Here is a 24,667-nt window from a genome sequence, read left to right on the forward strand (position 1 = left end):
TGTGCAAAGCAAGGAAACCCGCTCCTTCCAGCCAGATATCTGTGATGGAGGGGGAAGATTCAATGTAACACCATTCCCCCCATTCAAAGTTAATGCTGTAAGGTGAGGGGTATGATAACGGAGCTATGCCTTCAGATACACTGGCTGTTTCCCGCAGCAGGCCACTGTGGCGGGCTCTTACTTGCAGCTGGAGATGCTGACTTCTGTAATTGCGCTCAAACATCACGTATCTCTTCCCCTTGGACCTGTAAAACTTCCTGAGAGAGGCTTTGTACTTCTCACATTCCTCCACCACGTCAGACGAGAGGTCCACTATGGCCTGGTAGTGCCCGATGGGAAGGATGAGGACGTGGTCAGACGTCAGGCCGCCCTTCGCCAGAGCAACATAGCACTGCACAGAAAGACGAGATAGATCAATACTAGACCTGCACGATTTTAGGGAGAAAAAAAAAAAATTCGAATTGTGTTTTTTTTCTGTCAAAAATTGCAATTTCGATTTTCTTCAAATCAAGCTTTAGCATTAAATTCACAGTGTACAGTAACATTTACAAACATGCATTGACAGAAAATGACATTCTATGAATTTGATAGTATGATGTCATTTTCTGTCAGGTTTATAAATTTGCTGCATTGTGAATTTATCAAAACAAAATTGCAGCTATTAATAAATGCAAAGCAGAGTACCACAGCAGATCCTGGCAGTGGTGACTTAAGGCAGCTATACACTGGTGCCACCAGATCGACCAGCAGATACCTCTGATCGAATCTGATCACAGAGGGATCTATTGGCTGCCTACACTGCAAACAGATTTTGAATCGATTGCACTGTGAAATAGGTTCGCAATCTGTGGAGCTGCCGCCGCCCCCCTCAACCCCCCCAGCATACATTACCTAATCCAGCCGGCGCGAGTCCCCTGGTCTCCGCTGTCTCTTCTCCACTCTAGGCTCCAGCTTCACTTTACTTCCTGTCCGGGGAAGTTTAAACAGTAGAGGGTGCTCTACTGTTTAAACTTCCCAACAGGAAGTGAAGCCAGTTGGAGCCCAGCACGGAGAAGGGACCACAGGGACACGTATTGCCGCTAGCGTCGGTCATTTGAATGCTGCTATCGACGCACTCCCGACCTGCCGGTTATAGATCGAAAATTCCACGTGGACGGATCGATTGATCGGTCAGCGTTTGTGCATCGATTTCACAGCGATCGAATCTGCGGTCTATCGGCGGGAAATCGAGTAAGTGTACGGGCACCTTTACTACGCAGTGGTGTTAATCCAAGTTGTTTGCTCAACAGGATAGTAGAGAGAACAGATCCTGGGCAATGAGCAAATGTACAGCACACAGTGTGACCACGGGAGACCGGGTGCAGAGTGCAGGACAGGAGTGCCTGATGTGCCCCCTCTTCTCCTCCACAAGCAACGTGCTGGCCGCATTACACTACTTACTACCTCTCTGACTCCTTCCGGCTGGAAGGAGGAAGCATGCCGCACGGCCAAAACCAAACAATTTTACGCATGGAACACTTAAAATAGAACGAGTAAAAAACCTGCACGCATAAAAAAATTGTACGTGTGGGGGAAAACAAAAAACCCTTGACGCAAATTGCAATATCGATTTGAAAACAATATATGGTGCAGCCCTAATCAATATCGCTTTGAGCTGAACATGTTACAGTGAGCAACACTATGGGGGGCTGCTCTGTAGTAACCCCTGTCTATATGGAAGTCTCCATCTTCTGTGTCCCCGTGCAACAGGTTGGCATTCCCACAATGTTCTTAGTTTCAGGCCAACGCTATGCATGCTGGGATATGTAATCACGCCAATGGGGACTGCATTTCTCTGACATACATTGTGGCAGCCTCAGGATATTACCGACTGCAAACTGCAGCTCTGCAGGGGCATAGAGAAATGAGGCCTCCGTATAGACGGGAAGGGAGCTACTGAATAGCCTCCCTGTGGGCAAGCGCATGGCTGCTGCACCTCCAAAAATCCCACACAATTAAAGTGAACCGAGCATCATTTTTAACACCCAGAGCAGCTCTATAGCAAATTAAAAATGCATTCTAAAAATGTGGTTTATTAAAAAAAAAAAAAAAAAAAAAAAAAAAAAAATGGTTTTATCTCATCTTTTTACATTTAAGGGTTAAAATACACACTTCTTGCGTGAAAGGACCTGCGGGGATCAACAGTTGATGGAAGGTTGATAAGAAATCACCTCATTAGACTTAATTGACCACAAACAAACCCTGAGCCTTCCCCATTGTACTTCAAACAGAAAACATAAGAAGCACTTGAAGAATTTCACACCTAGCCTGGATAAGACATTATAAAAGCAGCAGGAGTTTTTGAACTCCTGAAACATGGCAGCCCTTTCAACTATTTGAAGCCAGGAGCTGCTTAAATCACTTTAACTCAGCCTTAAAGGGAACCTAAACTGAGAATGATGATATGGATTTTACCTTTTAAAATACCAGTTACCTGACAGGGCTGTGGAGTCGGAGTCGAGGAGTCGGGGCAATTTTGGGCAATTGAGAAGTCAGAGTCGGCTGATTTTTGTACAAAATCCACATCCCTGTTAAGTATTAGACTAAGGAGTCGGAGTCGAGGAGTCTGAGCCATTTGGGGTACCCGGAGTTAGAGTCGTGATTTCATAAACTGAGGAGTCGGAGTTGGAAGATTTTTGTACTGACTCCACAGCCCTGTTACCCGACTATCCTGCTGATCCTGTGTCTCTAATACTTTTAGCCACAGCCCCTGAACAAGCATGCAGATCAGGTGCTCTGACTGAAGTCAAACTGGATTAGATGCATGCTTGTTTCAGGTGTGTGATTCAGCCACTACTGCAGCCAAAGAGACCAGCAGGACTGACAAGCAACTGGTATTGTTTAAAAGGAAACATCTCTTTCAGTTAAGGTTCCCTTTAAAGTGGACCTGAACTCTTGCACAGGACAGAAGGAAAACATAAGAGAAATGCACCCTATATGTATTTAGAGTTTAGCCTGTCTAATTCCCCCTCATGTGTCTAATCACATGTTGTAATTTGATCTCTCCCCATGTCACATGACTGCCATGGCTCATTTGAAAGCACAGGCTGTTAATATGTCTGCCTCGATGAATCAGGAAGTATAAACAGAGCAGATTTCTTTTAGGATTTGTATCACCTGTCACAGAGAAATCGATTTTGTAGCGATGCAGCTATCTAGCCAGAGTAACGACCACAAAAAAAAAAAAATTAAGACAATGTTTCAGGACCACACTGGGTCTTTGCCAAGGAAACATGCTCATTGCAGTTATCCAAGTAGCAACAGTATTCCCAAAACAAATGGAAGTTAAAGTGGATCCGAGATAAACTTTTACTCATTGCATAATTGTGTTCCTTTCATATAGTTTATAGGGCATTCCTCAAGCCAAATACTCTTGTTTTAATACCTTAATTCCCTAAACAAGCCTCGCCCACAGCTTTTCAGAGTGCCTTGGCATTCTCAGACAGTAGCAAGGGCTCATGGGAGCTCAGTCTGGGCAGAAGGAGGGGGAGGTGTTACTAGCCAGAGATTTCAGAGGCAGAGGGGAGGTGGGAGGAGGAGAGGGGACTGAATTTGTCACATTACACACAGGCAAGCTGATAGCATCTCCAGCCCTCAGCCTGTGACAAACAGAACATGGCTGCCCTCGTATCACAGGAATAAATAATCATAAACTATTGAAGCTGTTTGCAGCTATATTTGCTGTGTAAACTAAACTTTAGATAAGATATATAGACAAGTTACTTGTTAGTTCGTTTTTTATCTCGGATCCGCTTTAATTATGTGCATTGTTAGGTTTTGTCCTTCACATCACAGGATGGCACTCACTTTTTTGCTGCACATTCGCTTCTCCACAGAGCACCTATAGCCAAGCAACAAGTCTGTACAGATCCTCCATTTACTGACTACCATTTCCCTTTAAAATTAACATGCCCCCCTTCCACCCCTTGTCACTTACATGTTCTCCAATGCTGACAACAAGGTGCTTTTCCACTTCTGGGCTTGCGAGGCAGAACCAACATGGTCCGGTAGGTTGTGCTGTTTTGTCAAAGAAAACAAATAAATCCAAAAAAAAAAACACCCACAAAACAACCAGTAGACTTACTACTGTAACAGTTATTTATAGTATTGCCTCCAGTATGTGTAATGCAAGCCGCTATGCTGAGCATAGAATTACCTGCAGCCTGTGCTACCTCCATTAGGCCTCATTCCCATTGCGTACTGCTTGCGTGTCAGTCTGCGTTGGGCTATTTTAGAGGAGTTATTTTTTTTTCTTTCCCGATGCTTGGTTGACCGGTGCGGTTTTGTTAAAAGCGCTTTTCAGGAAGTGAACTCTTTGAACCGGAAACTACAATGTATTTATTCTCAAAAACTTGAGTGCAATCGCTGCACAAAGCGATTTTGTGAGCGTTTTGCCTATACAGTCTATTGAGGCGGAATCGCCTTAAAAACTGTCCAGGCACTGCTTTGCTGATCGTAAACGAACCGCTCAGATGTGAACTCTCTCATAGTGAATCACTGCACACGCACTTTCAGCACGATTTTGAAAATCGCCAGTGCAAAAAATAAATAAATAAACAGTATAAGCTGTTACTCTGTGCCTGTACTGATAGGAAACTAGCTGCAGTGTGTTCTTATCTCTGCTTCTTCCAGTATAAGCTGTTACTCTATGCCTGTAGTGATAGTAAACTAGCTGCAGCATGTGCTGATCTCTGCTAGGCCCATTATGTACAGTATTAGCTGTTACTCTGTGCCTGTACTGATAGTAAACTAGCTGCAGTGTCATCTAATCTCTGCTACCTCCAGTATGTACAGTATAAGCTGTTACTCTATGCCTGTACTGATAGTAAACTAGCTGCAGTGTCATCTAATCTCTGCTACCTCCAGTATGTACAGTAAAATTCTGTTACTCTATGCTTGTAGGTCAAAAACATGCAGAGCAGCCCAAAAGTCTTGAAAAGCTAAAGAATCCATCCTTCAAATGGCTGGAGTCTGTACTAGCAAAACTGAGGCACTTCTGCAATGACTGTATCCATTTGCTCTTCAGGGCGTGACTACACAAGTACTGTTCAGTCACTTACGGTGTTTCTTTGGCTGTTTCGCTTGGCCACCCCTCCCATCCGAATGGCGTTTCTTTCCTTGCTGTTTGCTCAAGTCAAAGAAGAACTGCTGAGCGGGCTCTTCCTGGGAGATTTCAAGAAAAAAATGGTTTGATTTTCAACATCTGAACGTGTAAAGACCCACACAGCGGAGCCAAAACGCAGCCACTGTAGCATGCTTTCTTGCAGGCTCTGATTTGCTGGTCATGATCATCTGCTTAAGCAGGAAGTGATCACAGCAAATCTATCAGCTGATCAAATGGATTACGTTTCTCCATGGATTTCATCTGTTAGCATTCACTATATAAAAACTACAACAACAACAACAAAAACCCACAACCACCCAAAAACAGTGTATCTAAAGGCTCGAACACATGTCAGATTTTTCTAAAATGATCGGTCGTTTAGTCGTCAAGTTGGGCGTGTGTACGGTCGGTTGTTCAGCTGATAAGACAGGATTATTCAGTGTTATCAGCTGAACGACCGACCGTACACACACCCGATTTGAAGTCCAAACGACTTGTGTATGTACCGTAAGACCTGTGGATATGTTTATTGGGCCAACCACTCCCTAAAACTAAACCACATATAAAATCGGCTGTTAGGCCTAGTGCACATCAGAGCGGTTTGGTTGCGTTTTTTAGGAACGCTTGCGGCTGAGGAAACGCTTGGGTAATGTATTTCAATGGGCTGGTGCACACCAGAGCAGCAGGCGTTTTGCAGAAACGCATACTCCCGGGCTGCTGCAGATTTTGAATTTCGGAGGAGTTTCTGCCTCCAATGTTAATTATAGGAAAAATGCAAACCGCTTGATAAAACGCTAGATCAGAGCGGTTTTCCAGGCGTTTGTTACAGTAGCTGTTCAGTAACAGCTGTACTGTAACAATATCTGTAATCTGCTACACAAAACGCTACCAAAAACGCTTCACTTTAAGTAAAACCGCAAAACGCTTCATAAGAAAAATGCTTCAAAAACCGCTAGAGTTTTGCGGATCTGCTAGCGGTTTTTGGTGTGCACTAGGCCTTAAAGAGAATCTGTATTGTTAAAATCGGTCAAAAGTAAACATACCAGTGCGTTAGGGGACATCTATTACCCTCTGTCACAATTTCGCCGCTCCTCGCCGCATTAAAAGTGGTTAAAAACAGTTTTAAAAAGTTTGTTTGTAAACAAAACAGGAAGTAGGTTGATGTACTGTATGTCCACACATAGAAAATACATCCATACACAAGCAGGCTGTATGCAGCATTCCTTTTGAATCTCAAGAGATCATTTGTGTGTTTCTTTCCCCCTGCATCTCTCATGCACTGAAGTTTCAGGCTGCTCTTTTCTTCTTGCAAACAGCTTTGCCCTTGTTTGTAATTCCTCAGTATGTGAAAGCCCAGTCAGCTCAGAGGACGATTTATCCAGCTGATTAGAGCAGCTTCTCTCTTCTCTAAATAACACACAGGCAGTGTGCATAGAGGGGCCAGGAAGAGTGAGTTCATAGCAGAACCACAACACTGAAGAACTTGGCAGCCTTCCAGACACAGGCCGACAAGTCTGACAGGGGAAAGATACATTGATTTATTACAGAGACTGTTATAGTAGAAAGTGCTGCAGTTAGCCAGAACACATTAGAATAGCTTTTGGAACATGTAGGATGATAAAAAACAGGATGCAATTTTTGTTACGGAGTCTCTTTAAAGTGAACCTGAACTCTGGCACGGGACACCAGGAAACAGATATGCACCCGGTGTGTTTTTACACCCTATACAGTTCCCTGGTGTTTAGTGCTTTCCCCCTCACTCCCCTGGTGTTCACCTTCAAAATTGTTTCCCAGGTGGTCTAGAGTGGGCCAAACATAATGCAAAGTGAGGAAACCACTTGAGGGCCAACCTTAGATTGTAAGCCTTTGTGTACCCTACTTGATCACATTACCTCATTATTGTGCACCTATCCCACCGGCTGACTGAATTACTGCAATTTGTCTCCAAGCCCCTCACCCCACTGACACACATGCCGTTATCCTGGGCTATGTGAACTTGTATTCTTAATTTGAGCTAGTGTCTGTTACTCTAATGTACAGCGCTGCATATATTATTTATGTTGGCGCTTTGTTAATTTTTTTTATATAAAGATATAGCTGCAGAGACATAAAGCTGCATTTTATAAGCAGAAAACACGTAACACAACATCAATGCATATTTGCAACAAAAAACACACACACACACACACACACACACACACACACACACACACACACACACACACACACACACACACACACACACACACATGAGTAATGTTGGGAAATGATGAAGTCATCACTGGGACGCGGTCGCCCCTCAGAACAATGAAGTCGTCATAACAGACAGCGCAGAGCTGTTCTGTTCAGACTTAAACTAATGAGATGTAATGAGTTGTGAGAGTCCAGGTGGCGGAGGACGAGAGACTCAGCGATCTCCCCGCAGTACCCATTACTCCTATTCTCTATGTGGCGTTACCAGGCTAACCTGCAACTTCAACAGGCCAGCCGCCAGCAGTGACGCCACAATGCATGCAATATACACGACCTCATCTATACATGTGCAAAGCAAGGAAACACGCTCCTTCCAGCCAGATATCTGTGATGGAGGGGGAAGATTCAATGTAACATAAATTTTCCACTATCATATTAATAAGCTGTATAAAAAGCACGTAATCTTAATGATAAAAGAAAAACAAAACCAAAATCGAGTTAAGGTGGCCATACACATTCATTTTCTTCTTAGATTCCATTCACCTGCTGGCAATCGATTCCCCAAAATGTCAGATCGATCTATTTTTGATCCATTTTAACCACTTAAGCCTATCTGGACGAATATGTTCGTCCAGATAGACTGCTGTTGCAGCTGAATGAGGCGCGCCCCTTCCTCATTCTAGTTCCTGGAAGCGTGATCGTTCGCTTCCAGGCCTTTTTGACTGTGGCCATCTCGTGGCCAAATAGTAAAACTACACCCACATACATTTATTTAAAAATTACCCGATAACCTCCCACACCAAAAATTACCCAAATAAAATTTCTAATAAAAAACAAACAAAAAAAACAAACCCAAATAGTTACCTAAGGGTCTGAACTTTTTAAATATGCATGTCAAGAGAGTATGTTCATATAATTTTTTTAAATTGTAGGCTTGTAAATAGTAATGGATGCAAATTTAAAAAAATGCACCTTTATTTCCAAATAAAATATCGGCGCCATAAATTGTTATCGGGACATAATTTAAACAGTGTAATAACCGGGACAAATAAAATACATGGGTTTTAATCACTGTAGCATGTATTCATTTCAAACTATGATGGCCAAAAACTGAGAAATCATGAATGTTTTCCATTGCTTTCTTAATCTTCCTGTTAAAATGGATTTGGAATAAAACAATTCTTAGCAAAATGTACCACCCAAAGAAAGCCTAAATGGTGGCGGGAAAACCAAGATGGATCATTTCAGTGCGATAAGTAGTGCTAAAGTTATTAGCGAATGAATGGGAGGTAAAAGTTGTTTGGATGCATAAAGTGAACACTGTAGGCTGATGTAGTTAAACAAAAAAAAAAACAAAAAAAAAAAAGATTGAAAGAATCGAACAGTATGGATAATTATAGATGGCAGAGCGAGCGAATTGCGGGGGGTGCCATGCGGTGAGATTGGCGGTAACGCACGATTCATTGCGATGTTGAATCTACGTCCAGTCAGAGTCACAGCACCACCTGCTGGATGTAGATTCATACCGCATTCGTCTGGAACCAGTTAAACATGGAAGTGAAATAATAAACAATGCAGTAACACAGATATACCTCCTCCTCCGTGGCTCTGGCTGCCTGGCTCTTCTTGCCATCTTTCTCGGGTTTCCTGTACGGGTTTTCGGTGACATCTAGTGGTTGTTTCACCAGCTCTGCTGCGTCCATAGCTCTCATTGGTACAATGGTGAAGGCGTAGATGTACTGCAGGACAGACGAGACCGGCTTAGCACAAACTTTCACAATATGGTTATCAGGTGCATCTGAAGTCAGGAAATTTGAGCACCCGGGGCTAATGGACTATTTGGACACCTCATAGATGCAAATGCAAAATATCAGCTATTGGGCGCCAAAGAAGAAATTTTGGGCGCCTGATAAAACAGTGGGCACTTGGCCTGTCCAACCAAAATATTGAATTTTGGGAAATAGTGTTTTGATAATTTTATCATAAAATGATGGGAGAGAGATTCTCTCTTTTTGTATATCAACGTTATTTGCAGTTAAAGGGAAGGTCCAAGCAAAATAGAAAAATGAGTTTAACTTACCAGGGGCTTCTACCAGCCCCATGCAGCCATCCTGTGCCCTCATAGTCACTCACTGCTGCTCCAGTCCCCACTGGCAGCATGCCGACCTCAGAGGTCGGCGGGCCGCATTGCGTACATTTTTACGCATTCCCGCTAGTGCAGGAACATTAACACATACATTTTTACGCGTTAGTGGTTTAATGCGTAAAAATTTACGCATTGAACCACTAACGCGTAATGTATGTGTTAATGTTCCTGCACTAGCGGGAATGCGTAAAAATGTACGCAATGCGGCCCGCCGACCTCTGAGGTCAGCAAGCTGCCAGCGGGAGACTGGAGCAGCAGTGAGTGACTACGAGGGCACAGGATGGCTGCATGGGGCTGGTAGAAGCCCCAGGTAAGTGAAACTCATTTTTCTATTTTGCTTGGACCTTACCTTTAAGAAAGTGGGGTTATAGGGGGTATCTTGGGGTTAGGAATCGGTAGAGGAAGGGTTCTGTGTGAGAGTAGGGTTAAAGGGGAACTGAAGTAAGAGGTATACGGAGGCTGCCATATTTATTTCCTTTTAATGAATACCAGTTGCCTGGCAGCCCTGCTGGTCTATTTCTCTGCAGTAGTATCTGAATAACACCAGAAACAAGCATGCAGCTAGTCTTGTCAGATCTGAAACACCTGATCTGCAGCATGCTTGTTCAGGGGTTATGGCTAATAGTATTAGAGGCAGAGGATCAGCAGGGCTGCCAGGCAACTGGTATTGCTTAAAAGGAAATAAACATGGCAGCCTCCATATACCTCTCTCTTCAGTTCCCCTTTAAGTGTAGCAAAAATTTTAGAGATAGATACACACACCACAATGTTACACTATGCTCATTATGACTAAATATATTTTCGTTTTAATTGTTAGATGATATTTTGCAATTTTATTATTGTCATTTTAACTTTTATTTTTTCATACTATCTCAGATATATAAAAAAAAAAAAAAAAAAAAAAAAAAAAAGGAGGAAGAAACTAAAAATATTGTTATACAATACCTTAACCTCTTGCCGTCCACGTCACGCCAGTAGGCGTGGCCGCGGCGGCAGCCCCAGGACCGCCTTACGCCAATTGGCGTAAAGTCCTGGGGCTCTGTTTTGCAGGAGATCGCACGCAGGCTGCGCGCGCATCTCCTGCTTGGGGGGCGGAGCTCCGCCCCGCCTTCAGTCTCCGAGCGGCTATTGCTGCTCGGAAGACTGTTAGACGGCGTGATCGCCGTCTATTTACTCTGTGCAGCGCTGCGATCAGCAGCAGCGCTGTACTGGGGACAGCCGTGTGACATGGCTGTCCCCCTGGGGGACAAGAGAGCGATCGGCTCTCATAGGCAGAAGCCTATGACAGCCGATCGCCGTAATTGGCCGGCTGTGGGGAGGGAGGGAGGGAAGGGATTTTTTTTTGTTTTTTTTTTTAAAACGGCAACACAAATGTTTATTAAAAAAAAAAATAAACATGGGGGGAGCGATCAGACCCCACCAACAGAGAGCTCTGTTGGTGGGGAGAAAAGGGGGGGGGAAAAAATCACTCGTGTGCTATGTTGTGCGGCCCTGCAGCTTGGCCTTAAAGCTGCAGTGGCCTTTTAAACTAAAAATTGCCTGGTCACTAGGGGGGGGGGGGTTTAGCCCTGCAGTCCTCAAGAGGTTAAAATGTCAGCTTTAACCCGTACCTTTTTTCCCTGGCGCCCTTATTTGATGTATGCTGATCTGTAACCCTCTAACGAAAAAACTGACTTCCTGCAAACTGTTTACCTAGGCAGTGATCTGCAATCTTGGCTCTCCAGCTGTTACGGAACTACAAGTCCCATAATGCATTTGCCTTTATGAAGCATGACTGTGGCTGTCAGACTCCTGCAATGCATTGTGGGACTTGTAGTTCCTCAACAGCTGGAGGGCCAAGTTTGCAGATCACTAACCTAGAGCAATCTTTCCTGGCATAAATACAGGCAGGCGTGGGCTCATGAGTAGTTACGAGGCCCTAAGGACTCAAATTTGTTTTTAAATGAGGCTTAATTGACTCAGGTGTGCGGCTGGATGAGAAAGGGTTAGTTACCCATAATTCCGTCGTCCTCCCTGCACTCCAAACGTCTTGCATGCGTCCTATTGGACGCGTTGCAAGCCTCACCACCGCACACTTCCTCCTTCAAGCCGGAAGGACAAAGTGCACGGTGGTGCGGCTTGCAACATGTTCAATAGGACGCATGCAAGACGTTTGGAGCACAGGGAGGACGACGGACTTATGGGCAACTAACCCCTTGCGATTCAGCTGCACAGCTGAGGCAATTAAGCCCCATTTAAAATCACGAATTTGAGTCCTTAGGGTACGTACAGACATACGATAACGATCGTTCGTTCTGAACGACGAACGATGTTAAAGAGAACCCGAGGTGGGAATTACTTTTACTATTGGGGCACAGAGGCTGGTTGTGCGCACTAAGACCAGCCTCTGTTGCCCCATCGTGTGCCTCCATGTCCCCCCTGCTCGCCGCTATACCCCCCGCATTGCTGGCGACACGCAGCGTGTCGCCAGCTCAATGTTTACCTTGCGCTGTCTGTCAGCGCCGCTCCCCCGCATCGGCGCCACCCGCCGCGTCACTTCCCTCCTATCAGCGGGAGGGAAGGGACACGGGCGGGTGCGCCGATGCGGAGGAGGCAGGGGAGCAGCGCTGACTGACAGCGCAAGGTAAACATTGAGCTGGCAACAAGCTGCGTGTCGCCAGCAATGCGGGGGGTATAGCGGCGAGCAGGGGGGACATGGAGACACACGATGGGGCAACAGAGGCTGGTCTTAGTGCGCACAACCAGCCTCTGTGCCCCAATAGTAAAAGTAATTCCCACCTCGGGTTCTCTTTAAAGGAGGTATCGCCCGATGATCGTTTGAAGAAAGGCTACTTTGAACATCGTTCGTGTACGAACGATCTTGGAACGAGCGTTGCGTGCGCAACATGATGTATAAACTGATTTCAAACACAAGTGTCAAAAAGAACTGTTTGAGCATGTGCAAAGCTTTGAGAACGAACGATCAACGACCGATCGTTGTACAGACATTACTTTTTGAACGATGGTCGTTGGAAAAAATCTGGCAGAAAGGATCGTTCTATACCAACGACATATCTCGTTGGTCGGTCGTTTTAATGATCGTTCGTGCACTTTTTACGAACGATCGTCGGGCAATGCCGTCGGTAACGATCGTTTCAAACGACTATAGTCGCATGTCTGTACGCACCCTTGGGCACTTGTAACTACTCCTGAGCCCATGCCTGAATATAGGCTTTAACATACATACATGCATACATACATACATACTACCTGGATGGTGTTCCTTACAACTAAAGACAAATATAAAAATTACAGACAGTAATTTTATATGCAACATTTGCAACCACCAGGTGTAATGTTAATTCACATGGATTGCGATGCCTTCTCCGATGGCTTTGGGGTCGGTTGACCACTTATACTGCAATCTGACTCAAGCCTTGTTCACATAGAACGTTTTTGTAAAAATTTAAGCGCGGGCGATTTAAAAAAAAAAAAAAAAAAAAAAAAAAAAAAAAAACCTCGACCCCTGAAAGCGCTTGGGCAATCATTCTCTATGAGAGAGTTCATATCAGAGCAGTTAGTTTGCAATCCGCTTTAAAAAGCAGTGCTTGAGCCATTTTTTGAGGCGATTTGCCTCGATCAAAGGTATAGGAAAAAAACGCAAACCGCTTACAAAAATCGCTTTGGCAAGCGATTGCGTGGGCGGTTTAAAAAACAAACATTGTATTTATGGTTTACGGATTTTTTTTAAGAACAAAAGACGGAAACGCTCTGCAAAAGCGCTTAAAAAGGGACTCAGAGCTCAAACTAGAATAAAAATTTGAACTTACCCGGGGCTTTCTCCCAGTGCCTCTTCCAGAAATGGCTGGCCCGCGGCTTCCGGCGACACTCGGCCCGAGTGTCGGGCTTCTTTTCTGCATATGTCACTACGCCGGCTGCCTCGTGTCATGGCGGCCGGCGTGACAGTACGGCGCATGCGCGGTTTAATCGCGCATGCGCCGTACTATCATGCCGGCCGCCATGACGCGAGGCGGCCGGCGTAGTGACGGCAGACGTGACGTATGCAAAAAAGGAGCCCGACACTCGAGCCGAGTCGCCGGGAGCCGCGGGCCAGCCATTTCTTGAAGAGGCACTGGGAGAAGACCCGGATGTACGTCGTGGGACCTCCCGACCAGCACTGGCCTGCAGAAAGCCCTGGGGAAGTTCAAATTTTTATTCTAGTTGAGCGTGGAGTCCCTTTAAAAAAATGCCCACGAAAAACAAGTGAACGTGCAGAAAAGTCACCAGAAACTGCAAGGAAAAAAACAAAACAAAAATCCTGCAGACGGATACGCGAACCAAACGCAATGTGAACAAGTCCTCACACAGAAGGGATACACCCATCCTTACAGATTAGCCAGGGAGAACTCGGTCCTGTTTACAGCAGGTGTCTCTGTATACAAGCAGTGCTGAGCTTAGGGGCTTTGTAGATTTCTGAATTACAGGTGGAACTTGGATTATAATAGGAAAGAAAAGTTTGATATTTGTTAAATTAGCAGATATCGTTTAATAAAAAGCAACATTCAAAAGCTTCCAATTCCCGCTTAGCCTTGGGATAAGGTGTAGTGAAGGCAATGAGACAAGTTACCTTTTTCTTATCAGGATTGCCCACGCCGGCCAGGGCTATAAAGCGGCTCACATGCTGGGCACTTTCCTGCAGGACTGCGTGGTTTCTGGGGGAAAAAAAAAAAATAGTGGTTCAATTCATTTCCAATCTTTTTTTTTTTTTTTTTTTGGCAAGCATTTTTTTTTTTTAATATTGAATTCAAAACAGGTTATAGTATTGAATTCAACTAAAAAAAAAAAAAAAAAAAAAAGTGTTTACTGCGAGATGTTGATGACGCTGTGTGACCTTGGTGTCATCAACGCCAATCGCCGGGGGACATGTCATCGCTGAGGGAGAAGCAAAATCCGCACAGGGACATGGAAGAAGGCACTGGGGAAGCTATCAGAGGTACGCTACGAGGGATCAGCACGACAATGGTGAGTATAATACCCAGATGTGTAGCCAGGTGTATAGGGAGCCACATGTAGCCAGATGTCAGGGTAGCCAGGTGTGTAGCCAGGTATAGGGTGCCAGGTGTAGTGTAGCCAGTAATGGGGTGCCAAGCTACCCCCCCCCCCCAACACCTTCCCCCAGGCTGTGTGCGGCCGGTGGGGACCCCCCTTCTGGGGTGGGGGGGGGGTCCCTGTTCTTTTCAGGCTGTTGGTGGCCGGTGGGGACCCCCCTTCTAGGCAGGGAGGGGAGCCCCGTCCTTTGCGGGCTGTGGGTGGCCTTTCGCCCCCCCTTCCCCCTGAACCCCTTCCCTCGGTGTGAGTCCTGTTCTACTCACCCAGGCTGTCTCCAGCGGCGGCGGCGTCAGAATCCCTTCTTCCTCCATCCTCGAAGTCTCATTGCTCTGTGTAATTACCGGTACGAGGCTCGGTGACGTCACCGAGCCTCGTAGCGGTAACGTCACAGGCCGGGACTTCGGCATTAGAGAAAGAAGGGATTCTGCTGGCGCCGCTGGAGACAGCCTGGGTGAGTAGAACAGGACTCACACCGAGGGAAGGGGTTCAGGTGGGGGGGGGGCTTGCACGGGGGATGGGAGGGGAGAGGGAAAGGCCACCCACAGCCCGCAAAGGACGGGGACACCCCCCCCCCGCCCAGAAGGGGGGTCCCCGCCGGCCACTACCAGCCCGCATAGGGAATCCCCCTGCACAGAGCGGACACCCGTCAGCACACAAAGAGGAATTCCTTGCACGCAGTACATTCTCTGCCCCGCCAGCTGCACAGGGATTCCCCAGGGTGGCTGGATGCTTGTTCTGTATGCTGGGGGTAGCACAGATCGCTATCCACAGCATACAGTCAGGCATCCAGCCATCCTGGGGAATCCCTCTGATGAGGGAAAATTGCAGCGGGCGGTGCAGAGAAACAGGAAATCTCCCTGGCGGGATTGACGAGCTCAGCTCGTCCAAAACACTTTCAGCAAGTTTTTGCTGGACGAGCTGACCTCGTCCAGAACGCTAGGGAGGTTAATGCCTAATACACACGGTACAATTTTCCATGCAATAGATAAAATCCGACTTGTCAGATATTGCTCCCAATCGTTTCTGAGCTCGATTTCTCATAGCAGTGAATGGAAAAAGAAAAAAAAAAAAAAAAAAAAAAAAAGGGAAAATCTTACTGTGTGTACCCAGCATTTACAGTAAGATTTAAAATGTAAAAGATTTTACCAAAGAAATGTAAAGAATTTCTGTATCTGCATTTAAAGGAGGTTTGGATGCTTTCCTTGCATTGAAGGACATCCGTGGCTACGGTTACTAGCAAGTTCCCAGCAAAGTTGATTCAGATATTTTACCCGACTGCCACTTGGAGCTGGGAAGCTTTTTAAGTCGCCTCCCCCCCCCCCCCCCCCCTTCTTCACACCTCAGAGAGATCGGGAGCAGTTCCTACCTATAAGGGCTCGTTTCCACTGTTGCGACGCGATTTCGGCCGCATTCCGACGCTTGTAAAAACGCATGCGGATGCGTTTCCGCATGCGTTTTTACCCGCGATTTCGCGTGCGATTTCGCATGGCAGGGTGCCATGCGAAATTAACCATGACACTGCCAGGGCAAAATAACATTGAAAAGGTGCGAAATCGCCCGCGAATTCGCGGGTAAAAACGCATGTAAAAACGCATGCGTTTTTACTATTAAATACATTAGCGGCGATTCGCCCGCATTCCTGAGGCACGCGAATCTGCACGACCCTGTCGTGCAGATTTTCCCCGCACAGAAAAACGCCGCCGCCGCCGCACACGTGGAAACAACCCCATACAGTAACATTAAGTATGCGAATCCGCATGCAGTGCCCGCATGCGGATTCGCTACAGTGGAAACGAGCCCTAACTCACTCAGGGACAGGATTACCGCCCTGAGCTGCGGATTTCCATCCCGAACCTGACTCGGGATCACCGCTAAGGAGGTTAATGCAGGTCTGAACTCAGAACATCCTCTCTACTCTAAAAAGATACACAAATAGCATAATAACCTCTAAACAAAACAAGAATTTCTTTGTTACTTCCTGATTCATGGAAGCAGACATATTGTTAACATCCTGTGCTTTCAAACGAGCTTATTTGCCATCTCTGGCATGGCAGTCAGGTAACCCAGGGAAGAGATCAAATTACAACTTGTGATTAGACACAAATGAGGGGGGGGGGGGGGGGAGGAGAAATTAGACATGGCAAAAGTACAACAGTATGCACTGTGAGCTTTCTTACAGGAGATATCAGAGTGCTGATACTCTTCACCACCCAATCAGCATAGTCGGACTTGCATCATGATGAAGTTATGGACTGTTTTTTCTCATTTTTCAGATTGTGCAACCTGGGACACCGTACTTCTACATGGAGTTGGATTCTGGAGAAATGCTTTCCCATTGAATAAAGAATAAAATTTCCCTCTTGAATTTAAGAGGTAGAGTTATTTTTTTTGGCTGACAGACCCCTATATGTGCAGCCGCTCATGATAGCAAGATTAACACTTGGTCAAGAGCCAGCTGAGGATTATCTGAAACCAACTATCTTGTTGCATTTAAAGTACACAAGAAGTGAGAAGGATATGGAGGCTTACATGTATGGTATGTTCTTTTAAACAATGCACATTGCCTGGCTGTCCTGTTGACCCTCTGCCTCTAATACTTTTAGCCATACACAAGCATGCAGCAGATCAGGTGTTTCTGACTGAAGTCAGACTAGATAAGCCACATGCTTGTTTCTGGCGCGATTCACACACTACTGCAGCCAAAGACATCCACTAGCACTGCAGAGCAAAATGTAGTGTGCTACCGTCTTTAAGTCTAGTGGAAGAAACGCCACATGATCTTTGAAATGCAATCTCCTGCTTCCTCAATGGCAGGAAGTGAGGTCATACAGGGATCAAGTGCATATATTTTTCTCAAAGCAGTACAGTCCAACTATATTTGGCCAAGTGCCTAAAGTTTAAGTTACACCAGTTGGTCAACCGTCTTGCTTACCTGTACGGGAGTCTTTCATAGTTCTCTCCTTGCAAAGCAGAGAAGTGATATCGTGGTTTCAGGCTTACGGCCGCGCTTGCTACCAGCGCAGAGCAAGATTTCAGGTTAGCCTCTGTCTGAAGGAAAGCAGAATGAACAGTCAGGGCTATTCACACCATGTAGAATGCTGGCAATTTAAAGAGGAACTCCAGTGAAAATAATAAAATGGGGGAAAAAAAAAAAGTGCTTACATTTTTACAATAATGATGTATAAAGGATTTAGTCAGTGTTTGTCCATTATAAAATCTTTCCTCTCCCTGACTACATTGACATTTATCACATGGTGACATTTTTACTGCTGGCAGATGATGCATTTTTGGCAGTTGGAAACAGCTGTCATTTCCCACAATGCAATAAGGCTCCCACAGTGTGACGTCAGCACCCAGGTGCTGACATCACACTGTGGGAGGGGTTTCACCACAATATCAGCCATACAGAGCCCCCAGTGATCCGTTTGAGAAAAGGTAAAGGATTTCTCATGAGAAAGGGGGCATCAGCTACAGAGTGGGATGAAGTTCAATCCTTGGTTACAGTTACTCTTTAAAGCAAACTGGATTTGGACAGTGTTGACATGGTCCAGTACTTTGAACCTTGCGATTTTAATCTAACTAAAAGAGTGCTTTTGTAAAGTGTACAATGTGTTCTTGGCCACCGTGAATGAAGATCTCATTGCGATCGGTGGCAAGTTTTCAGAGGACGTATGCAGACACAGCAGGACAACAATGAACCAGTAAAAGCGATCCGTACCGGAGGATTCCCATAATTCCACACGTCTTTGGGCCACGGAGAGGTCAGCAGGATGTCCACACCTTTGAATTTGGAGTGGGACAGCAGGGACAGCTTCAGAGACATGACATCCTTAGCAGTGAAGGAATAGGCAGGAGCCGGTTCACTAGGAGACTCCGCCCCGCTCAGATAGGCGATCTGGAGGCCGGAAGCGCCACTGAAAACTCCTTTTCGACCTGTCAGAAAACAAAGGCTAATGTAAAGAGGACAACACCACCACCACATTTATAAAGCAATTTTCTCACGTAGGAGCCAAAGCGCACAAGCTGGTCTCAGATCAGTGCATAGTGATGTGTAAAGGGGGAAAAGTTATGGGAGTATATATGCCAGACTAAACTGATGGCTTTTCAGTTTTGATTAAAACTTGTCCAGGGTTGGAGCGGGCTAGATTAAGTTTGGCAAGGCATTCCACAGAGTAAGGGCAGCATGACAAAGGTCTGGCTCCAACAGGTATTTAGTTGGACTCTGGGGGTGTTAGATCCTTTTGATCTGAGGTTGTGGGAGTTTTTACGCAGTTGCAACAAATCCTTCAGACATCCTGGGCTTACGTTGTGTAGAGATTTGAATGATAGCATGCCAATTTTGAAAAGGATTCTCCATTTTATGGGTAGCCAGTGTAGCAAAGGATTGGCGTTATGTGGCAATGGCTGGGTTGGCTTGCTGTTTGTCATGAATTGCTGTTTGTGTTATTGCACACACACACACACACACACACACACACTTAATGCCACTAAAATCCTCAACTGCCTAGTAACCATCGATCACACTGCACCCCAACTTTTGTCAAGCACCCATTGCTCAATTACCAAGCATCAGTTTCTATCACCTTGGTTTTTTTTCCAGTTAAAAAAAAAAATAATAAGAAAAGAAAGGGAAATACGGATTACGCATTGCCACATTTCTGGGAAAAGTTCCAATTTAGATCATGCAGCTTATGTACAGTGGGATGCGAGAGTGTGGACAACCTTGTTAATAGTCATGATTTTCCTGTATAAATCATTGGTTGTTACAATAAAAAAAAAAAAAAAAAAAAAAAAGTCAGTTAAATATATCACATAGGAGACAGACACACAGTGATATTTGAGAAGTGAAATGAAGTTTATTGGATTTACAGAAAGTGTGCAATAATTGTTTAAACAAAATTAGGCAGGTGCATTTGAGCACCACAACAAAGAAATGAAATCCATATTTAGTAGAGCCTCCTTTTGCAGAAATTACAGCCTCTAAACGCTTCCTGTAGATTCCAACGAGAGTCTGGATTCTGGTTGACGGTATTTTGGACCACTCCTCTTTACAAAACATCTCTAGTTCATTCAGGTTTGATGGCTTCCGAGCATGGACAGGTCTTTTTAACTCACGCCACAGATTTTCAATTATATTCAGGTCTGGGGACTGAGATGGCCATTCCAGAACATTGTATTTGTGCCTCTGCATGAATGCCTTAGTGGATTTTGACTAGTGTTTAGGGTCCTTGTCTTGTTGAAAGATCCAGCCCCGGAGCAGCTTCAGCTTTGTCACTGATTCCTGGACATTGGTCTCCAGAATCTGCCGATATTGTGTGGAATCCATGCGTCCCTCAACTTTGACAAGATTCGCAGTCTCTGCACTGGCCACACAGCATGATGGAACCACCACCATATTTTACTGTAGGTAGCAGGTGTTTTTCTTGGAATGCTGTGTTTTTCCTCCATGCATAACGCCTATGGTTATGCCCAAATAACTCAATTTTAGTTTCATCAGTCCACAGCACCTTATTCCAAAATGAAGCTGGCTTGTCCAAATGTGCTTAGCATACCTCAAGCGGCTCTGTTTGTGCTGTGGGCTGAGAAAAGGCTTCCTCTGCATCACCCTTGCATACAGCATCACCTTGTGTAAAGTGCACCGAATGGTTGAACGATGCACAGTGACTCTATCTGCAGCAAGATGATGTTGTAGGCCTTTGGTGCTGGTCTGTGGATTGACCGACTGTTCTCACCATTTGTTGCGTCTGTTTATCCGAGATTTTTCTTGGTCTGCCACTTCGAGCCTTAACTTGAACTGACCATGTCGTCTTCCATTTGTTCAATATGTTCCTAGCTGTGGAAACAGACAGCTGAAATCTCTGAGACAGCTTTCTGTATCCTTCCCTAAACCATGATGGTGAACAATCTTTGTCTTCAGGTCATTTGAGAGTTGTTTTGAGACACCCATGTTGCCACTCTTCAGAGTAAATTAAAAAAAAAAAAAAAAAAAAAAAAAAGGGAGGCGGGAAACTTACAATTGACCCCCTTAAATACTCTCTCATAATTTGATCAGGTCAGGTAGGTCAGGGGTCACTGAGCTTACCATGACAATTTGAGTTCCAATAATTAGTTCTAAAGGTTTTGGAATCAATAAAATGATAACAGTGCCCAAATGTATGCACCTGTAATTTTATTTAAACAATTATTGTGCACTTTCTGTAAATCAAATAAACTTCATTTCACTTCTCAAATATCACTGTGTGTGTCTCCTATATGATATATTTAACTGACTTTTTATCGTAACAACGATTTATGCAGGAAAATCATGTTTAACAAGGTTGCCCAAACTTTCACATCCCAATGTGTATGTGTACAATAAAAATAATTTAAAATGGGATTGTCAGCCATAAAATTAAATTCCATGTACCCATTGCTTTGTGTTTATTATGTAGTCTACAACCTGACCCTGTATTGCAAGCATTCCAATACAATCATAATAGTTTCTGTTGTAATAAATCTCATCTCATTCAGCCTGGCTCTAGTTGGTACATTGCCAAGGAGGGGGAAGCTTGTTATCTCCCCTTCCACATTCCTGCTACGCACTGATTGGCTGAGGGCAGTTCAGTGTGAAACAAATGAAATACGATCTATCCTGTGCTCACGTTTATAAAGAAAACTAGATATGAGCAGTTTCTAGGAGAAAACAAAAACAAAACAAAAAAAAAAGTCGGAGGAAATGCTTCAGTAAAGATGGAGAATGCCTGAAACTGGTTTCTCTTTACAACATAAAATTCAATTAAATCAAACCGTGGACAGTACAATACAGATCTTACTAATATTATAAATGTGAAAGTTTGGATGTTTGTAAATCACACAATAGCTGAATGGATTTGAATGAAATTTGGCACACATAGTACATTACCTGGAATAACATATAGGATACCTTTCATTCCCATACCCGTAAAGTGGGCGGAGACAAATACAAATTTCACTTTGAAAAATGTAAACTGCAGCCACTCTTAAGGTGCATACACACATCAGACCAGTCTTTGGAAAATGAAAGATCACAGACCAATCTTACCACCCTTCATGTAGTATGAGAGCCATACTCTACACAGTCTATTCTATTGAGCTGAACTCCATCAGAAAAAAAAAAAATCTTTGCAAGATGCTGCACACACAGATGGTGTACAGACACAAAAGATCAGTATCTGCAAAAGATCTGTTCCTGCCAACGATCCGTTCCTGCAAATTGCATTCATAGTCTATGAGATCTGCAGATCCTCATACACACCTTGTTTAACTGACATTCATCTGCATATCTGACAATCATCTGCAGATCTGAAAATCCAAAATGTAAATGATTGCGAGCTGATTATTTGAATTATTGCACAACTTGTTTGCCAAGGAGGACCAACCTATAATTAGATACGCCAAACAATAAGAAAAATTGGTCCTACATGTGCATCATATAACTTTATTTGTACAAAATACTAAAAGTGGGAAGGCATCTGTTCACACTGTTAAAAACCATTAAAACCTCTAGCTGAGCAGGAGTGAGCACTACTACACAAACATATGTTCCACCAGCCGCCTCCAGGTTAATGCTTACAGCGATCGCCCAGCGTAAGCCTATGCAATTCGCTTCCGCCACCTGTTGAGGTCTGGCTGTGTGTGGACCCACCACCGACGCACACCAAGGCCTTCAAAAAGCAGCTGCAAACACTTCAGACAAAAACCGGAGTACTAGGGAATTTTTTCACTGACAATGTGTGAGTCCTTTGTAAGCTTCCTCTCTATGCAGATTGCTCTCATGCAAAAATACCTTAGTCTTGAGTTGGTATCAATAACCACTTCCAGATCGTGTTGTACATACTAAAACAATTGTTTGCATCAAACTTTTTTTCCTTTCCAGGATTTTGATATATAAGTCACACTTCGTTTAGCGGTAATAGCTGTTGCAGATCCCTTTTATATACTCACGGCTTCCGCCTTCAGCGAAGCCAGCGGCTATGGCGGCGTGTGAGTGGATATATGGACCAGCCGTCTCCGCGGTCTTCAGTGGTGCTCCAGCTATGGTGTTTAGCGAGCTCCACTTCTTGCCATCCGGATTCCGGCTCAAGTGTAGATCCGCTATCCTTCAGGTCTCCCGCCGCATTGGCGTCTTTGGTGCGGCCGTTGCTGGGTCACGTGAGCGCTCATTCCAGCTCCTCCCTTCCTGCTGATGCGTTTCGCCCCTCCCACCGGGGCTTTCTCAAAGCAGCTGAGGAATAGTGGGAAGATAGGCTGTTTTATTCATTCTTGGAGGTGGGTTGGGTCTCGGAAACTTCCGCCTTCTCATGCATATTCATTACTTCTCCGTAATCGCTCATTTTCACCATCTATTGTCTATTTATAATCTCCTCCCTTAGCGTGGAATATAGAGGGTTACGGAATCTACACTTCACAAAGATTCTTATTTACAGCAACAGCAGATGTATACTCTCTATTCACACGGATTTCCGTATTCTTATAGGAAGTAGGATAAATTTAGATCTGAGTTCAGTCCACTGGGGGTCATTGTTCCCAGTCTATAGATCCATGTAGTTTCAATTTTATGTAGCTCTTTCTCGATGTCACCTCCTCTGTTGGAGATTCTTTGTTTAATAATCCCTTTGAACTTCAATCCCTTTGGCTGGCCATTATGGAAATCCTGGAAGTGTTGTCCCAAGGGACTATCTTTATCTGCTTCCTCAATATTCGTTAAATGTTCACCAATCCTTTGTCCCAATTTTCTTTTCGTCTTTCCTATATACAGCAGCCCACATGGGCATTCTATAGAACAACCAACTCTTTCAGTGGTACAGGTTATTAGGTCTCTTATTTCATAGATTTTACTATTTTTTGCATTTCTAAAAACCTTTGTTCTTTCTACGTATTTGCATACTCTACAATTCCCACAACTGAACATTCCTTTGGTTCTAGGATAATCCTGCAGCCATGTCCCTTTCTTTACACTATTGAATTCTGACCTGACCAGTTCGCCTTTTAGGTTTTGAGCGCTCCTTGCTGTCATAAATGGTCTTTCACCTACATATCTCTTAATTTTTTCATCCAGCATCACAATATGCCAATGTTTCTGCAATACTTCTTGCAATCCACTCCAATGAGAGCCATATGTTGTTACCAATCTAAGTGGTTCATTTAATTTTTTGGCATTATCTTCTCCTTTCATCTTTATCTTTTTTGATTCTCTCCTTTTCCCGTTTCAATAAACTTTTTGGGTACCCTCTTTTTAATAATCTCTCTTGGAGTTCCTCTGCCTCCACCTCAAAGTCACCATCTGTCGCACAATTTCTTCTAAGTCTATGGAACTGCCCTCCCGGTATCCCCTGTTTCTGAGACGGCAGATGGTGGCTTGTGAAATGGAGCAGAGTGTTACCTGCCATAGGCTTTCTGTAAGTTGTAGTTTTTAGAGTACCTTCTTCCTTCCTGATCATCAGATCCAAAAAATAGATTTCTTTCCTATCACATGTATAGGTAAAGTTCAAATTTCTTTCATTTTGTTTGTCTTTTTATTTTGTTTGCAGCTGCTTTTTGAAGGCCTTGGTGTGCGTCGGTGGTGGGTCCACACACAGCCAGACCTCAACAGGTGGCGAAAGCGAATTGCATAGGCTTACACTGGGCGATCGCTGTAAGCATTAACCTGGAGGCGGCTGGTGGAACATATAATGTTTGTGTAGTAGTGCTCACTCCTGCTCAGCCAGAGGTTTTAATGGTTTTTAACAGTGTGAACAGGTGCCTTCCCACTTTTAGTATTTTGTACAAATAAAGTTATATGATGCACATGTAGGACCAATTTTTCTTATTGTTTGGCAGATCTGAAAATCCATCCTGGTGGATCTGATCTGCAGATGAATGTCTGTTAAACAAGGTGAGTATGAGGATCTGCAGATATCATAGACTATGAATGCATTTTGCAGGAATGGATCTTTTGCAGGAACAGATCTTTTGCAGATACTGATCTGTTGCATGTGTACAGCATCTTTGTGTGCAGCATCTTGCAAAGATTTCTGTCTGATGGGGAGTTCAGCTCAATTGAATAGACTGTAGGTATGGCTCTCATACTACATGGAAGG

The 24,667-nt window shown here is 44.4% G+C and overlaps 1 protein-coding gene across 2 annotated transcripts in view; it reads right to left on the minus strand.

Moving 5' to 3' along the window:
* The window catches only part of CWF19L1 (CWF19 like cell cycle control factor 1), a 47,350-nt gene that overhangs the window by 11,731 nt on the left and 10,952 nt on the right, over positions 1–24,667 (minus strand). For both annotated transcript variants that reach the window (XM_068278274.1, XM_068278275.1), the window contains 7 exons: positions 18,289–18,503; positions 17,503–17,618; positions 14,089–14,173; positions 8,929–9,075; positions 5,100–5,202; positions 3,977–4,056; positions 182–391 (listed from right to left, as the gene is read on the minus strand). In XM_068278274.1, coding sequence (XP_068134375.1) covers positions 182–391; positions 3,977–4,056; positions 5,100–5,202; positions 8,929–9,075; positions 14,089–14,173; positions 17,503–17,618; positions 18,289–18,503 — 956 coding nt within the window. The remainder of the gene's footprint in view (positions 1–181; positions 392–3,976; positions 4,057–5,099; positions 5,203–8,928; positions 9,076–14,088; positions 14,174–17,502; positions 17,619–18,288; positions 18,504–24,667) is intronic.

This window comes from Hyperolius riggenbachi, chromosome 3 (genome assembly GCF_040937935.1).
Source record: "Hyperolius riggenbachi isolate aHypRig1 chromosome 3, aHypRig1.pri, whole genome shotgun sequence".
Lineage (NCBI taxonomy): Eukaryota > Metazoa > Chordata > Amphibia > Anura > Hyperoliidae > Hyperolius > Hyperolius riggenbachi.